This window comes from Dendropsophus ebraccatus, chromosome 10 (assembly GCF_027789765.1).
Source record: "Dendropsophus ebraccatus isolate aDenEbr1 chromosome 10, aDenEbr1.pat, whole genome shotgun sequence".
NCBI classification, from domain to species: Eukaryota; Metazoa; Chordata; class Amphibia; order Anura; family Hylidae; genus Dendropsophus; species Dendropsophus ebraccatus.
The window spans coordinates 90592755-90612062 of record NC_091463.1 but is presented as its reverse complement, the minus strand read 5'-3'; the positions used below and the strand labels follow the sequence as shown (position 1 = coordinate 90612062).

At 41.1% G+C, this 19308-nt stretch overlaps 2 protein-coding genes across 2 annotated transcripts; both read left to right on the top strand.

The window, feature by feature from the left end:
* Positions 1–196: 196 nt before the first annotated feature.
* On the top strand, positions 197–1198 carry LOC138766554 (olfactory receptor 6C74-like). The gene has a single exon (XM_069944145.1). It carries the CDS (start codon positions 197–199, stop codon positions 1196–1198), a length of 1002 nt encoding a protein of 333 aa, XP_069800246.1.
* A 4750-nt stretch (positions 1199–5948) lies between these two features.
* Positions 5949–6986, top strand: LOC138766553 (olfactory receptor 8D1-like). The gene has a single exon (XM_069944144.1). It carries the CDS (start codon positions 5949–5951, stop codon positions 6984–6986), a length of 1038 nt encoding a protein of 345 aa, XP_069800245.1.
* The last annotated feature ends 12322 nt before the right edge of the window (positions 6987–19308 follow it).

The following is a 19308-nucleotide window of genomic DNA, read 5'->3' as shown; positions in this document are numbered from 1 at the left end:
CAGATGGATAAGAGCCAAAGCATTCTCATTGACCCATACGAATTCCAACTCTTGCAAGGTGTACGCTGTAGGAAACAAAGTTATAAACTAGAGGAAAGTGGTACTTTAGCCCTGTTTCAGATTTTGCATTGGGATCCAAGAGCTTCTGATTAACTGTTCAAAATCCTTATTTGCATTTTTGATCTTGGCCAACAAGATGTTTCCTAACCAGACGAATATCAGATACTTTATCATAAGTGGGATCACTGATGTTCCAGAGCTCCAGCTTCCCATCTTCCTCATAGTTCTTCTTATCTATCTCATAACCCTTGGTGGTAACATGATCCTCCTCTTCTTGGTTTGTCTTGATCATCATCTCCATACTCCTATGTATTTTTTCCTTGGTAACTTGTCCATAGTGGACATGACTTCCTCTACAGTTACCTTAAATAAGATCTTATCAAGTTTTGTCACCCGGGACAAGGTAATTTCTTATGTTTCTTGCATGATACAGATGTACATGTTTGGATCTTTGATGGGTCATGAGCTACTATTATTGGCAGCTATGAGCTATGACCGCTATGTGGCCATCTGTAGCCCTTTACGATATCACATGGTCATGAATAGTAGAACTTGTAGCCTATTGGCTTCCACCTGCTGGGTGTGGGGATTTTTGCAAGTCATTCCACCATTTGGGATCCTCTTTAGCTTCTCCTGCTATTCTTCCATTGAAATCAACCACTTTCTATGTGACCTTTTTCCACTTATAAGAATTTCTTGTGAAGACACTTCATTCTTAGAGAAGTTGTTCTTCATAGAAGGATTGTTACTTTTTTGCCTGACTCCATTCCTTCTTACACTTGTTCCCTACTTTTTTATAATAAACACCATATTGAAGATACAGGGGAGTGTTGGAAGACGCAAGGCCTTCTACACGTGTTCTTCTCATCTCACAGCCGTCATCTTACTCTACACAACTCTTATTGGGCAATACCTGACACCAAGCCTAAGTAGGGCCTTGGAATCTAAAAAATATTTTGCTCTTTTTAACACGGCCGCAGTCCCTATGTTAAATCCAATGATCTATAGCTTAAAAAATAAAGATGTAAAAAAAGCTTTTCGATGGACCTTGGGGCAAGTGAAACAATATTTATTGATATGGTCTATGTATTTTTTATCCTTAATTTCCCAATGGTTTGAGTCCAGGTTATACATCTGATTAGTACAAAAATGGCTCTATCACCAGGTTAGTGTCCTGTTAGCCAATAAGACTCTGAAAGCAAAGAAGATAGGTTGTGATTGCAATGAATGAAAATGCTCTATTGTAAAAAAAAAATATGTAACATTTTTGAAAGCTATAGTAGTGGTTATATCAAAGCTATATGACCCAGATTTTAAACAGTTAGAAAAGAAAAAAAAAAACAACTATATATAATTTTGGACATTATGAAATGAATAACTCTAAGGGTAAGTGCACACTAAGGAATAGATGAGGAATTGAAGCAGAATCCGCTCTTAATTTCTGCTTGAAATTTCTCCCGTACAATATATACAGAGCAGTGTATTATTGTGCTATTGTGTATGGAATTTCCGCTCTGTTGTTTGTTGTCAATTCTTTGGGCAGATTCTGCTAGAGGAATCCTATTGAAGTCAACGGGGGCTTAAATTCTGCTTGAATTCCGCTTGTATTTTGCTTGAATTCCTCTCGACTTCCTCTCAGATTCTGTTCCTCTTCTGCCAGAGCTGAATAGGCGCGGAATTGCAAGCAGAAAACTTTCCTCTTCAATTTTTTTGCGTAAAATTCGCCTATTCCTCAGTGTGAACATGCCCTAATAACTGGTAATGGGGAAAATGCTCTTGTTAGGTGCGACATCATTTCAGGTGTGCAATATCCTAAGCTAAGATGTATACTTTGTAGTAGAAATTCCCAATGGTTTGCCAATGTGAATAGCCTTGTAGCCTTTCCATTGAACAAAAATCAGTGCTCTGTATAGAGTTTTATTTTGGCAACAGTGGTCGTTGTTTTCCATGAAAACAATGGCTGTTTTCATACTGCAAGGCTATGTATTCAAGTCAATGGAACAATGGCATTATGAAAAGAATGACCATTGTTTTAATGGAAAACAACGTATGTATTTTTAGTTTATTGTTTTTAAGCAAAAATATTTTTTAATTAAAAAAGTATTTTTTTATTTATTTTTATTTTAGCAGTACACAAGGAAACAGTAAGGGGTTGAAATATGTACAGTTTAAAATACACAAAGGAACAAGGGAAAAGTGTCCTTTATGAAAAGATAAATATATCACACAGACTGTTCTTTATCCCCCTCTTTACAGACTGCAGCCTACTTATTCCCTCTCTCATACAGACTGCTTCTTATGCCTGGTGGTCTCTTATGTCCCCATCTCTCATTGACAGCTCTTCACATCCCCATCTCTTACATCTCTCTCACAGACTGCTCCTTATTCTTATTCTCCTCTCTCACAAACTCTTATGCCCTAATCTTTCATAGATTGTTTCTTATGCCCCCATGTCTTACAAACTGCCCCCTCTCTCACAGGCTGCTCTTCATTATTCATACCTATTCTTATGTCCTCCTCCATAGAGAGTACTCCTCCTTCTGTGCAGTACTCTTCTCTATACAGGCTTCCATAGCTACCATAGTTACTTTATAGATTGACAGTTTTTTCTATGATCGGGCAGAGAGCTACATGAACATGTTCTGCTCAGAATTCTTCTTCAAACTTCTTTAGCCCACTGCTAAGGGCTAAGCACCAGGAAACATTTGGCAATGGTAATGAAGGATCCCTTGAGAGGTGCTTACATGGTTTATGGTTTACGTCAAAAGTCTGAATTAAGTCATGCAATGGAGGGGATCATAATTAACTTGTAAAAAATCAGATGTATTTTTTAAAAATATATATTTTTAATGTATCTGTCAATGTATATTATGGGTAGATAATCCCTTAGACCACTGTCTTGTAATCCAATAACACCGGACTGTGTGCAATGCAATGGCTCTAACACCAAAAAATCTCCAGCTGCACCACCACTAGCAAGCCAAGCCGGGGGGAAGCGACCTGGGAGTCGCCTGCCGCAGCAAGTCCAACCTTTTGAGGTGGGCGCTGGTGAAGATCACTGGTTCGGCATTGTCATCGATAGCAGTGGTACTGCGGATCCATGACCCCTGCCGTTATAGGCAGTCATAGAAATCTACACAAGATCTTAGTTGGTGTAAATTTTTGCCATGATTTGCACCTGCTAGCAATAGCAGGACTATTAAACTCCTGGGAGTAATGCCGGCATTGGTGGGTGGGCGGTTTGGCTAAATGTTTTAACCTTTAAATAAAGACTCAATTTTTTTTTTTTTTTGCTTTTTTCATTCACCATTGATAATCCTAGATAGTCCTACAATACAATCTGTTTTATTCCAGCACAACTGCCTCCTTGCATTTCATTTTGATAACTGGGTCATGTGACCACCAGTCTGACCCAAAGAAAATCACAGCAAAGTGGTCTGAGATGACTTTCTGTATACTACTGGATGACATCATCACCTATCAGATCTCCTCTGGCTGCTCACAGGTGTACAAACTGTAAAAGAATGAAGAACGGCCTCCAGCTCCAGCGTAGAATAATATTCAGATATTTGTTGTATTCTCGTTAAAAGAAGAGCATCAAGGTCCAAAAGGCGATAGGTTTCGGAGTGTGTCTCCTTAGTCATGGCATGAACAACAATACAATATATCCAAAGCCACCAACACTAGTACGTTGCACTAAGGAAAGTGCAACACTACTTTAGGCAGGAAGATATTATCAGCCATGGCTGCTCTTCTTGGTAATCTTGGCTGAACTTCTTGCCGAGGTCAGACCAACTCCTCACTCAGGATATGCCTAAGGGAGGTCCAGGATAGGACAAAACTCTGTTGCTATATTATGTTCTATCAATAAACTGCTGAAGTAACCAAACTGAGGAACATTCTTTCATTGGGATGGGATGCTCGGCTTTTGGTTGACGTTCCTTATCTATCTATGTCCATTAAAGGGGTTATCCAGTGCTACAAAAACATGGCCACTTTTGTCCCGCTCTTGTCTCCAAGTCAGGTGTGGTTTGCAATTAAGCTCCATTTACTTCAATGGAATTGAGTTTTAAACCCCACCCAATCTGGGGACAAGAGCGGGGCAAAAGTGGCCATGTTTTTGTAGTGGTGAATAACCCCTTTAAGCACCACTGTGATGATACAGAGATAATAAAAAGTATCCAACACAGCAAATCTCCTACAACTGTTGTGCCTTTTATTATACAAATGACAGTATACTTTTTGTAGCCTTATGGAAAAACACTGTAGACTGGCACTCTACAACTAGAATAAATTTAAGAAGTGATGCCTGGCTTTTATATGTTTATATAATGCCTATTTGATGGTGTTTTAAAAAACGCCAACAGTTTTGAAAGAAAAAAGAAAAAAGAAAAAATAACCTTCAATTCTTGGTTGTAAATACGTGCCATTACAATAACATGTCAAATGTTTAGCAACTTGGGCAATTTTTTTTTTTTCGATTATTAGTCTTTTTTGCTGGTTCATACATTCATGAATTGTACTAAATTCTCAATTAATCTCCCATATTCCCTGCAGAATACAGTAATGTATCTGATGAATTGTGTTGAGGTTTTCCTAATAATGATAATTCCTACCAATTAGACTATGATTCCAGCTACTGTAACTAACAACGTGGGATTAATTATGACTAACATATTGTATTATATAAATACACCGATAACAATGGCGCAGAATACGGGAACAGAAGATCACAAGGGAGACAATGGTGCCAGCTACATAAACATTAGACTCAACATATTACTGTCATCTATAAATTTTATCACTGTATGGGAGTTATTGCTGCTCCATGTCTACAGGTACACTTAGTGCAATAGATGTGTCACAAGTCATGGGACCCTGTAAAGTGCAGATTTATTGGAAAAACTTGAATAAACAGGAAAAAAATAATGTGGAAAGGTAAATAGATTATATACCGCACATCCTTTCAGTGCTACTTTTTTCTAATACATAAATTGTACAAGTGTAAACCAACCAAGGCGATGGTAGATAGATATAAGATAGATAGATAGATAGATAGATAGATAGATAGATAGATAAATAGATAGATAGATAGATAGATAAATAGATAGATAGATAGATAGATAGGAGATAGAAAGATAGATAGGAGATAGATAGATAGATAGATAGATAGATAGATAGATAGGAGAAAGATAGATAGATAGATAGATAGATAGATAGATAGATAGATAGATAGGAGATAGATAGATAGATAGATAGATAGATAGATAGATAGATAGATAGGGGATAGATAGATAGATAGATAGATAGATAGATAGATAGGAGATAGAAAGATAGATAGGAGATAGATAGATAGATAGATAGATAGGAGATAGATAGATAGATAGATAGATAGATAGATAGATAGATAGATAGATAGATAGATAGATAGGAGATAGATAGATAATTACTATGTTGTTTTAGTAGTATCCTTTGATACTATAAGGCCCGATCTTTCTTGCTCTTCATTGAGAAGTCCTAAGTATCTCCAGTTGTGACAAGCCCAGACAGTCCTACCAGATTGTTGTATCTTTGCCTTCCCCCCTCTCACTTCTTTACATCCTCCTCCTTGACATTTATCATGCCACTTTATCGATTTTCATTTCAAGTAGAGAGAAAGAATTAGATTGGAACACTAACCCTCAGATTGAAACAAAAACATTGTTTTTGGCAAATAAGATTTCCATCTCTCACAAGGCGTAAGATGAAGTTATAAACCAGTGGCAGATGATAGTTCTGTCTTGTTGCAGATTTTGCATTGAGGTCCAAGAGTTCCTGATCTTTGAAATCAACTCTACAAAATTTGTAGTTTTTTTTTAAATCTGGTTAATTGTGGATTTGATATCTTGATGAAGATGTTTCCTAACCAGACGAATATCAGATACTTCATCCTAAATGGGATCACTGATGTTCCAGAGCTCCAGCTTCCCATCTTCCTCATAGTTCTTCTTATTTATCTCTTAACCCTTGGTGGTAACATGACCCTCTTCCTCTTGGTTTGCCTTGATCATTGTCTCCATACTCCTATGTATTTTTTTCTGGGTAACTTGTCCATAGTGGACATGACATCTTCAACGGTCACCTTATATAAGATCTTATCAAGTTTTGTCACCCGGGACAAGGCCGTTTCTTATGTTTCTTGTATGATACAGATGTACATGTTTGGGTCTTTAACGGGTCATGAGCTACTAATTTTAGCAGCCATGAGCTATGACCGCTATGTGGCCATTTGTAACCCTTTACGATATCACATGGTCATGAATAGTAGAACTTGTAGCCAATTGGCTTCTTTCTGCTGGGTATTGGGCTTTTTGCAAGTCATTCCACCATTTGGGATCTTCTATAGCTTCTCCTGCTATTCTTCAATTGAGATCAACCACTTCTTCTGCGATATTTTTCCACTGATGAGAATTTCTTGTGAGGACACTTCATTCTTAGAGAAGTTGTTTTTCATAGAAGGATTGTTTCTTTTTTGCCTGACTCCATTGTTTCTCACGTTCATTCCTTACATTTTTATAATGAACACCATATTGAATATACAGGGCAGTGTTGGAAGACGCAAGGCCTTCTACACGTGTTCCTCTCATCTCACAGCCGTCATCTTACTCTACACAACCCTGGTTGGACAATACCTCACACCAAATCTAAGTAGAACATTGGAATCTAAAAAATATTTTGCTCTTTTTAACACCGTCACAGTCCCTATGTTGAATCCAATGATCTATAGCTTGAAAAATAAAGATGTGAAAAAAGCTTTCCGATGGACCTTGCGGCAAGTGAAAAAATATTTATTGATATGGTCAACGGATTTTTTATCTGTAGTATCCCAAAGAGTCCAGGTTATAAATCTTAAAAGTAAAAAAAATGTACATGTAGCACCAGGTTAGCAAGTGTTCTTGAAGCCAATAAGATTTACAACTCTATCATTTTGGAGGTTCAGACATAAATATACTGGGAGAAAATGGGCTAATATTCCTCTTGTTAGGTTTGGCACCTTTTTTTTAATGTGCTTTACTCTAAACCATGGGGTACATCTTGTAGTGAAAATGCCCAATGGTTTGTCAACTGGAAGAGTTCTGTGGCCTTATTATTGAAGAAACATCTATGCTCTGTGTAGAGTTCTCTTTTGGTTTCATCCATCATCGAGAGCTACATCAGCATTCAAGAGGGCTAGGCTTGCATTTTAAGCTGGGAAGCTGCAGTGACATATGGTAGATATGGAGCAGTGGCATTATAATGGGTCCCGATTAGAGATGAGCGAACCGGGTTCGGGTTCGAGTCCATCCGAACCCGAACGTTCAGTATTTGATTAGCGGGGGCTGCTGAACTTGGATAAAGCTCTAAGGTTGTCTGGAAAACATGGATACAGCCAATGACTATATCCATGTTTTCCACATAGCCTTTGGGCTTTATCCAAGTTCAGCAGCCACCGCTAATCAAATGCCGAACATTCGGGTTCAGATGGACTCGAGCATGCTCCAGGTTCGCTCATCTCTAGTCCTAATATCAGGGTGTGAAAAATTGTATTAATTGTATTAGTTGTCAGGGGGTAAATAGACAACAGAAAGAAATTGATTATTTAACTGTGGAACTACTAGCCGACATGTAAATCCCTTTACAAATAATGGAGAAAATTTGGTTAAAGTTGGTGAGCAGGTATGAAAACCACAGATACCCTTTGATGTTCCTCTGCTTTATCACTGTACAATTAGGGGCACTCTGGACAGCTAGTTTAGGAGGGTTCTGCTACCAAATATTGTTTAAACTATAGGAGCCCACTGCTAAGGCCCAGGCAACAGAAACTTGGCTGAAACCCTCAGTAACAGTAATAAAAGAGCCCTTTGAGTCAGAGAGGTGGCAATATGGCTTATGTTCACAATTAGACACCCAAACCATATAATGGAGGGAACCCTAAGGTGTGTAATAAAAATGGACTCTGGGGATGTCTTTTTTTTTTAATATTTCAAGGGACATTGGGACATTTACAAATGCATACCCTGCCCTGTGTCCAGTCTATCGCTCAATGTCCATTACAGCAGAATATTCCCCTTTACCACTCTCTTGTAATCAAGTTCACACCTGACTGTGTGCAATACAAGCTCTCTGACACCTTTGCTCCCTTATCAGATCTTCTCCAGTCGATCACAGACCCCAACTACAGTGTCACCAAGTGGTTTACTTCCACTGTTGTTGCTGCCTAAGGGTACGTTCCCACTACAAGGAAATTGACTCAATGATATTCTGAAGCTCAATCTGACGTCCGCCCAAAGAATTGACATGAAATTTCTGCCCATATTTCATAGTGGGAACATACCTTAAAGGAGAAGTCCGACAAATTTTTTTATTGAAGTATTGTATTGCCTCCCAAAAGTTATACAAATCACCAATATACACTTATTACGGAACTTATTGCAAAAAATGCTTATAAAGTGCTTTTTTTCCTGCACTTACTACTGCATCAAGGCTTCACTTCCTGGATAACATGGTGATGTCACTTCCTGAATAAAATGGTGATGTCACTTCCTGGATAACATGGTGATGTCACTTCCTGAATAAAATGGTGATGTTACAACCCGACTCCCAGAGCTGTGCGGGCTGTGGCTGCTGGAGAGGATGATGGCAGGGGGATGCTTAGTGTCCCTCCAGTGCCCTGTGCCCCTCAGTGTCCTCCTGCCATCATCCTCTCCAGCAGCCACAGCCCGCACAGCTCTGGGAGTCGGGTAGAGACATCACAATTTTATCCAGGTAGTGATATCACCATGTTATCCAGGAAGTGACATCACTATTTTATCCAGGAAGTGACACCTTGATGCAGTAGTAAGTGCAGGGAAAAAAGCACTTTATAAGCATTCCCCATAATAAGTGTATATTGGTGATTTGTATAACTTTTGGAGGGCAATACAATACTTTAATGAAAAAATTTGACGGACTTCTCCTTTAAGGGTATGTGCACACTAAGAAATTCTCGCGGATAACTTGCCGCAGATTCTGCCGCTCGTCCCCACGCGCTCCCAATTCACTCTACACCCGTCCCATAGACTCCATTCTATGGTCAGGCAGATTCCGCTATCCGCCTAAAGAATGGACATGTCTACTATTTTGTCGGATGGTGGAATCTGAATGGCGGAGAGTGAACCTATCCCCAAGAATATGTAAAAAAAAAAAAAAAAAAAAAAATCCTATGCCCAGAGTACCCCTTTGAACCTTTGAAGACTCTTGTCCTGACACTGGCTTGGACAAGCCAGAGACAGTAGGGGGTAATAGTATGGAAAGAAGACAAAAATGACAAGTAACATAACTAGCAACTCATCAGCAGACAACAGGAGCTTGAGATAAAGTATAGTGTAAAAAAAGATTGACTATCATGCCAGTTAAGACAAGGCAAATATGAACAGTTATTCGGCTGGTCCTAGCGACTGTTCTTTGCCCTCATCTTTCCCTAAATGTTTCCGTTAGAGCCCATTCACACTACCGCTCTCCACACCTTTCCGCTCAAAGAATTGACATGCCAAGGTGCGGAGAACGGAGGCATGCAAGACCTCCTAGTGAAAGACACAGCAGACGGGATTCAGTGTGGGGTCCGCCGGCGGGGATTCCGAGTGGAATCTCTGTGCTAATTCCGTTGTGTGAACGGGCCCTAAACATTACCCAAGCTTCAGATACCACCAAGCCGCAAATGTCCCTACGGAAACCCTGGACTTATTCTCCGTAATAGAAGCAACATGCAGGTACTAGGGTCCATTGTCAAATGCAGACATTAGCAGAAGTTGAATTACAAGAACTGAACAAACACGCATCTGAGACAACAACAACCTAATGACTAGCCAGGATAAAACTAATAATTACTGAAGGAACTAAGATAAGACTAGACTACAACAGGGCACTAGAATCACAAGAAATATAGGGGAAAAAAACTGGTTTAGGTCCTGGCAGATCACTTTCACTACATACACACAGCGGTCTGAACGACCGCTGCATGTATTTAATTCTGCCGGCCCCTTCAGCTTCCGCCCGCCTCCCGCTCCGCTCTGTATACATACCTCTCCTCGCTGCACGGGGTCCCGGCGTACTGCTCTCCCGCCCAGCCAATCAGTGTGTTGCCCAGCCGCAGCCACTGATTGGCCGTACGGGAGAGCAGTACGGCAGGACCCCATGCAGCGAGGAGAGGTATGATACAGAGCGGAGCGGGAGGCGGGCGGAAGCTGAAGGGGCCGGCAGAATTACATACACGCAGCGGTCGTTCAGACCGCTGTGTGTATGTAGTGAAAGTGATCTGCCAGGACCTAGACGACTCGCAGCGTAATTTACGCTGCGAGTCGCTAGGTATGAATGCACCCTTAAAACTCCCTATAGCAACCAATCACAACTCAGCTTTCATTTTACCAGAGCTGCACGCCAAGCTGTGATTGGTTGCTATGAGAAGTTTATACCAGTTTCTGTTTTACACATGTTGACGAATCAGGGCCATAGAGTTTACACTATAATCTACATAAATTCCAAGAACCAGGGATTTAAAAAAAAAATAAAAAAAAATTAACCAGTCAAGAACTACATTCAGAACTATTCAGGGTTGGAAGTTAAAAGGGTTGTCCGAGGAACTGAAGATTGCCAAAGTCTTCGGCTGTCTGGTGGTCACTTGTGGCAATTCCATGTCTTGAAAGTAAGCCTTTCAAGATGTGGATGGATGGGAGCATATTACGATCAAAGCATGCGGGCAAGGTTTCATCCATACGCAATGATTGGGATATCCACATCTCGGAAGGCTTACTTTGGAGATGTGCATTCGCCAGTAGAAAGCACCAAGTAGCAAATATCTTCAGTCATCTTCTGCTCCCTGGACAACCTCTTAAGATTAGGTGATCCAGTGTAATGTATCAACTCTGAGGCAATTGCATGGCAACTGGCACCACAAACAGAAGAAAGAATAGTGGGAAGAGTCTTGCAGGCTGCCGTATGAGTGAAGCCCACAAGAGGTCAGAAGCACTTAAGATGTTAATACATAAGAAAAGTTAACATTATATATGCCCTAGGTTGGACAGGAATGGTCACATTCATATATGTAACTAGTAACCGAATTGTTACAATAATCCTTATAGCCCTGTGGTCCATTGGGTTAAAGGGAATCTTTCAGCAGGTAAGTTAATCGGAGGTCAGCCCGATTAGAAGGTGATTGAACATGACATCATGCAAATCCACAGAGGCTAAAGATTCGGCACTACTGGACCCAAAATAAATGAAGCTTCCAGACACTGTTATGTAGGTCTCACTTCAGCTTGACAAAGTGTTACTGTAACACGAAATGTGCGTCGCGGAGGACGCTGAGACCATGCTCCCTCTCCCCGCTGTTGGATTGGTGATACATTCACTCAATAAAGATAAAGACTTCACGCTACCTGGTGAGTGCCAGTCTCTATATTTTTTGCTTATTGATTGTACCTCCCTGGCTCCAGCATTGGGGTCCACTGTCCTCCGCTCTGGTTCCCGGTCCCTTGGCTGCTTCCTGGTCTAAGCAGGGACCCAGGTTGTGACGTGTAAGTCCCACTCAGATAGTCAGCAGCCACATGTCCCTCCTATGTTCAGCCACCTCATCCCTGACTCTTTTGAAAAAAAAAAAAAAAAAAAAGGCCGACCCTGGACTTCTCCTTACATTCTGATAGAATATGACATTACCCAGAGGCAAATAAGGCCTTTAACAAAGCTGCTTTTCTGAAATAAGCATTTTATTACTATGGTAATGAGGCCATTTCATGCACTGTTGGGCCGTACCAATAGGTAAAGCCCCACCCCAAGTACCCCAGTTAAATGGGCATTTTATAAAATCGGCACACTGGAGCACCATATTAAAGGTCCCATGTGCCGTAATATCTACATATTAGCCCCACCCCCTTAATACATATTTAAACATGTCAAAGAAACATGTCAAACATGTCTGAAGGTTGAGACCACGATTGATCAGGAGAACAAGCTGGGTGACAACCGCACTGCTGTGCATGCCACTCCCCGCTTTGTGTCGGTGTGAGCTGGATGGCGCCATAAACTTACATTATGCGACCATTCAGGTCACAGAATGTGCTGAACATGAGCTGCTCCGACTTTTTACTAATGGCAGCTACTTAAAGAGGACCTGTCACCCCCCCCGTGCTGGGGTGACAGGCTCCCGACCCCGTTAGAGCCCCCTATACTTACCTCATCGCGCCGGGTCCCACTTCCTGAGCTGGTCGGGCGAAGGAGATTTCAGCGTCAGAAGCCCGGCGCGCGCTCACAGGAGAGTCTGTTGCCCATAGAGAATGACAGAGCATCGGACTCCCCATTTATTCTCTATGAGCATCGGACTCTCCTGTGAGCGCGCGATGAGGTAAGTATAGGGGTCTCTAACGGGGGGTAAAGCACAGTTTGGAGCCAAACTTCCTACATAAATTTTGCACTGTTCTTTATATACCACAGACTGTTACAGTCTCTCTTAAACTGACTGATAAGGAAAACACTAACATGGTTGCAGTCCACATTCTAAACAAACTGGCTAACTGTCTTTTATATTAAAGGGGTACTCCAAGCCTGTAAAACTTTTGATATGTTGCTTCCCTGGCAGAGAACATAACAAACATGCTACTCTTACCTCCTGGCGCTTGCCCAATGTCATTCTTTGCCATTTCCAGGTCCCCCACTGAATGATCTCACCTCCACTTCCACGACAGACTTTTCTCGGCAGTGAAAGCCCACTCAGGCAATTACTGGACGCAGCCCTGTCAGTCTAAGTCAGTGATTGGCAGAGCAGGCTGGTGCTACTGAGAAGAATTCATCTCAGAAGTGGAGGTGAGATCATTTAGCTGGGGACCCGGAGGTGCCTTAGGAGGACACAGAGGGAGCGTGGAGAGGTAGGAATGGCAAGTGTGTTATGTTCTCCACCAGGGAAGCAACATATGAAAAGTTTTACAAGGCAGGAGTACCTCTTTAAGCTGTTGTCATAGGGTGCTTTTAAAATTAATCACACTTTGCTCTTCAACGTGTTTCACCATTACTGGCTTCTTCAGGGAGTATGAGTTAAATATATCATTTTCAAAACAATGGATGAGGTTTTCAAAACCTTATCTACCAATAACAAAAAAAAAAATCCTCATGCAGTAAAATGCATGCTAGTTATTTTGCCAGAAAGCTTCAGATGTTATTATCACCTCTTTAATGCAGAGGGTAAAATATGCTACCAAATCTGCATGTAACAGACTTTTTGACACTTTTAACACCTACTTCACCAGTTAAAAAAAAATATTAATTCAAATGGGTGTTTTTATTAAAAAAAAAGTAATTTAAAAAAAAATTGTTGAAATTTTAGCCATTTCTGCTAGCTCATGAATTCACGAATCCTAACCCATTCTTTCTGAATCCCCCACAATATACAATGATATATCAGTCCGAGATTTTCCTCATGATGGCAGTAATTGTTATGTTTGACATCTTCAGTAAACCCAAATTACCAATTAGTGAATGAATCTAGATACTGTCAGTAATACCAAGGGATTAATTATCACTAACATGTTGTATTATATATTTACCCATCCATAACAATAGCACAGTATACGCTAACTACAGATCACATGGGAGACAATGGTGGCTTCTAATATCTGTGCTGGAAAGAAGATACAGGACCATCTAGCTGAGGACATTGCTATAATGCATGCTTACTACATCCCTGTATGAAAGTTATAGATGCTCCAGACCTGAAGGTACAGTAAGTGTATAACGTGCCTGAATGGAGATGAATTATACTATACCCTGAAACTTCCCCATTTGTTTGGAATAAACAAAGTAAAGGAGAAACATGTTGGGATTTTTTTTTACTCTTTTTTATTTTAACTGAAGAGCTTTCACGTGCATATAAACCATGGGGTAATATATACAGCCGATGGATGAATGGATTATTTTATATAGATGGTGAAAGATAGAAAATACTATGTTTCAATGAAAATAAGACCTACCCCGCAAATAAAACCTAACTTCATTTTTCAGACTTTTTGGAGTAGGCTTGATCTATAAGCCCAACTTCAGAAATAAATCCTAATTATATTCAGCTGACCAAGCATTAGACAACCAGTCCCTATATACATTTATACAGATTTGAGATATTAGTATGAAATTCAAGATATTGTTGATTTAAGGTTGAAAATTCAATAGTGATGCTCATAGTGATGTAAGTTATTTTGTGATGAATGGCCCCTGTGACCACAATGCGGTGGCCAATACTCCACCTTCTACCATTGTTCTTATGGTAGACGTAGGCTGCAATAAAGAGAAGAATCCACTCTGTACCAATGTTTTTATGGTAGATGTAGCCTACATTAAAGAGAAAAATAAAGAATTTATAATTACCTACTTACTTTTTGAACGGGTATCCATAGGCCCTACTGTATATCTCTGTTCTCTCTCATTAACATTGGTGAGGTTATAGTTGGTGCGGAGGCAGCCGTTGCACCCAAGAGTCTTTAAGATCAACTGTATAAATCTACAATTTTTTTCCTTCTCTGGTTTCTTGCAGATTTTCAATTTTGAAAAAGAAGATGTTTCCCAATCAGACAAATATCAGATACTTCATTATAAGTGGGATCACTGATGTTCCAGAGCTCCAGATTCCCATCTTCTTCATAGTTCTTCTTATCTATCTCATAACCCTTGGTGGTAACATGATCCTCCTCTTCTTGGTTTGTCTTGACCATCGTCTCCATACTCCTATGTATTTTTTCCTGGGTAACTTATCCATAGTAGACATGTCTTCTTCCACAATAACTCTGCACAAGATCTTATCAACTTTCATTACTCAGGACAAGACCATTTCTTATATTTCCTGCATGATACAGTCATACACCTTTGGGTCCTTGACGGGTCATGAGCTCCTCATGTTGGCAGCCATGAGCTATGACCGCTATATGGCCATCTGTAACCCATTACGATATCACATGGTTATGAATCCTAGAACTTGCAAACTATTGGCTTTAACCTGTTGGGTGTTGGGGTTTTTACAAGCCATTCCACCATTCGAGATGCTCTATAGCTTCTCTTGCTTTTTTTCAATTGAAATCAATCACTTTTTCTGTGATATTGTTCTACTGATGAAAATTTCCTGTGATGACACTTCTTTCTTAGAAAAGTTGCTTTTTATAGAAGGATTGTTAGTTTATAACTTGACTCCATTCCTTCTCACATTTATTCCCTACATTTTTATCATTATTACCATATTGAAGATACAAGGTAACATTTGGAGACGTAAGGCCTTCTACACGTGTTCCTCTCATCTCACAGCCTTCCTTTTACTCTACGCGACCCTTATTGGGCAATATTTGACACCAAACTTAACAATAACTTTGGAATCTAAAAAATATTTTGCTCTTTTTAACACGGCCCTGATACCTATGTTAAATCCAATTATCTATAGCTTGAAAAATAAAGACATAAAAAAAGCTTTCAGGTGGAGCTTGGGGCAGATAAAAAAATGTTTCCGATATGCTCTCTGTATTTTTTAGCTGTATGTCTGAAGACTAAAAAAAAGTGTGCATTTTGCAGTAGATTGGGTTGTGTACGTCAGTCTCTGAAATTGTTGTAAATTGCTATGTAAAAATTGTAAAAAAACAAACAAACACACAAACAAAAAAAAAAACAAAGCATGATACCCAGGCACACCAAGCAAAAGACCAAGCAATTTCCTGTTATTTATTATCTGTTATAAATTGCAATATCAGACACTCTGTATGCTTCTTTGTAAAGCATAGTGGTAGTCTGGCCAAACATAAAAAGCCAGGGAGGGCATGAGGTGGTGGTAACATAATAATCAAGTTATACTTACCTGTCCTGGTGATCCCACAGAGCCACTACTCACAGTAACCTCCTGGTCTCTCCCCATTAACCGCCCCCCTCCCCCGATACAGTGCTGCTCTCACACCCCACTCCTCCTGGGGACAGTACAGGTCTTCAGTGTGCAGTTCTCTCACAGCATCCCATCAACCCCCGGGACAGTGCAGGTCTTCAGAGCGGCTGTCATAGCAAGGAGCTTGTGATCACAGAACACCCTTCCCAGACACTCAGAGCGGCTGTCAAAGTGAAGCAGTGTCCTGTCAGAGACACTCTGAGCATCATCTTGGCAGCGGTGTTAGTTGAGCGTGAGATAGAGTTGTGCCTATCCTTAGCACAACCAATCAAGATGAGCGTGCATATGTTCACCACTATCTAGTCTCTTTCTTGCACTTTAATATACTATACCAGAAGGCGCCCCTGTTTTCTTTTTTCTCCTTATCAAGCAGGGAACGAGGCGTTGACTCCTCCGACACCAGACTTACTATTATGTACGCCTGAAAATCTGAAAAAAAAATTTAAAAAAAATGTACATACCTCTCCACTGTCCAGCATTGTATCAACGTAATACCATAGGGCAAGAGCAGAACGTGCACCAGATTGTGGCACAAGATCTAAGTCTATGGTTGTGTGCCACAATTGTTTCATAGACAAACACTAATAACACTGTACGACAATAACAACGAAATTGCCAATGGCACTATATTATGTATTTTAACATGCAAATTCCAAAAATAATACCCGTTTGGCTTCTTTTTTTTTTTTTTTTTTTTTTTTTAAATGGCTGTCAGCTCAGCTCAAAGCTAGAAATTGTAATAATTGTAGTAATTGTTTTGCATTTTATTTAGTTATACGTGTCACTTTGTTGTAAAGAATATTTGCTTTCCAGAACTATACATATGTTTTACAGTGTAATTAAATTAATAACACACAGACAGTTATACAATTGGTGTCTTTTATTGAGCATGTAAAATAAACATCAACCGCGAAGGGAGAAAAATATAAATACTAGAAAGTACATACTAGAATTTACTAAACTCTATTTTCTTCTGTGTAGGCAATAACTTTCACCAAATGTTTTCTGTAATTGCAACATTTTTCACAAGGATGGGTTTCTGGGACTTGCATGGACAGTCCTCTACAGGTTTCTCAGTTTTCTGTCACCTTAGGCAAATCAGAAATGACACCCCCCCACACACACACACAAAAACAAGTGCCCACACCACCCCATCACACAAACACCCCCGCCCTTTGTAACGCCTGGAGTAGTGGATCCACTGGACCGTCACCAGCGATGGCACTAACCTCACCAGGGAGCGGAGTCTAAGGGGCCGCTGGTTTTCACCAGAGCCCGCCGCAAGGCGGGATGGACTTGCTGCGGCAGGCGACCCCCAGGTCGCTACCCCTGGCTTGGTTGCTAGTGACGGCAGGCGAGGCGTGGCAGGAGCAGTAGGCAGGAGATGGTGCTGGCAGAGGTCTGTAGGCGTAACCGCAGGTGACAGGCTGAACACAGGAGCAGTGGTGTAACAGGGGAGCAGGAACCAGGAACAAGGACTAGAGACCAGGTAGCGGATAGGAATCAGGAACAAGGACTTGGGACCAGGTAGCGGACAGGAATCAGGAACAACAGGGAGCTGGGCCAAACGCTATGGGAAGCATGTAGAGGCTCCAACACAAGGGACAGGGCATGCTGGGATTTATAGGGAGTGCTAGGTGCAATTAACCAATTAAGGGCGGACTGGCCCTTTAAATCTGAGACAGCCGGCGCACGCGCGCCCTAGCACGCAGGGACGCGCGCGCCGGCCGGCACAGACGGAGACAGGAGCGGAGGAGAGGTGAGGCGCCCCCAGGGGCCGAACTAGCAGCAGCGCCGGGTCCCTGCACAAGGATACCGGCGGCTGCATGGGGCAGGAGGAGGTCGCGGCGGTGGCCCGGAACACGGGACGCCGCCGTGGCCGTGACACCCTTGTGATCTTTCACTTCAGCATTGAACCCCTACCCCCACCCCGAGAGGAGCTAACCACCGGCCGCCCGATCACCACCCATGCCGGCATGACCTCTGCCTAGTCCCCTGTCCATTATACTCACCAAAGCGTAGGACAGTCTGTTCCGCAACATCTGCAGTGGAGGCCAGTCACGAAAGCGCAGCTCCACAGCAGACTGCCATTGCACACGCAATCGGGGAAGATTATGCCGCCACTTCTGGGACCGCAGAATCTGCCGCCTGAGGCGGAATACTCCTCTCTCTGGCTTCAAGCAGTCACAGCGGACAAAGGACGGAGGGGCTCCACAGGCCTGTGGAGTGACATATAATATAGGTGCCACACAAATGGAAAACATTCTGTTTATGATCTGGAAAATTTCATGTTTATTCCCTTGATAATGTCAGCGTCCTGGTATGGTGGCTCATTGACATCACTAAAATATAATGCCTCCACTGGGCCGTGAACATCAGGAAGAAAAATAATCCATTAGAGAGAGAAGTGAGTTTCAACTTTGTTTTGTTTTTTACTTTTCAATGATGGACAGAATCACTATAAAAAAGAGTGGCCTAACCATTTGGGGCACAAATAGGCATAATTACTTAATGGGGACAAAAAGGGGGACTAGAAGTGTTTTCCAGGCAAAATAGAGTAATAAGCAATCCACAGGATCAGTCACTCATGATCTATCCTGTAGATAGCTAATGAATCAGTTTTGGCCATGAAACCCCTTTAACTACTGTAGGGGCAAAAAAGGGTGCCTAACTACTGTGTGGGGACACAAAGGAACAACGAGATGCCTTACTACTGTGTGGGGGCACAAAGGCACAAAAAGATGCCTAACTACTGTGTGAGGCCACAAAAGGGAAATCTTGATAGGGAGGATCATAGCCCAAAGGCCCCCTTGAAGGTAACAGTGATTTGATTGAATGTGAACAGTAAAGGTGAAAGCAATCAGATTGAGTTTTGAGGTAGGGAGAGCGACTACTTAAAATCGATTAAAGATGTGACTTTTTAGAGTGCTAATTATTGGTGTACACAAAGTACACTATACAACAACAAATGTTTAGTGAATGGACTAAATAAAGTATGTAATATAGACATTATGTGTCATCCCTGATGAATTCCCCCTGTAGAATACAATGACATATCATGAGAAGATTTTCCTAGTTATGACAATAATTGGAATGTATATACTTAATGTATTATATACTTCATATCTAATTACCAATTAGTGGTTGAATCCAGTAAGTAATACCGAGGGATTAATTATCACTATTATATAGTATAAATACATCCATAACAATAGCACAGTATGCCGCAACAGCAGATCACATGGGAGACAATGGAGGTAGCTACATCTGTTCCAGTAGACAGAAAAAGACCATTA

Excerpts from the sequence above, each read along its gene's own strand:
- LOC138766554 (XM_069944145.1), top strand. The coding sequence starts at position 197 with ATGTTTCCTAACCAGACGAATATCAGATACTTTATCATAAGTGGGATC.
- LOC138766553 (XM_069944144.1), top strand. The coding sequence starts at position 5,949 with ATGAAGATGTTTCCTAACCAGACGAATATCAGATACTTCATCCTAAAT.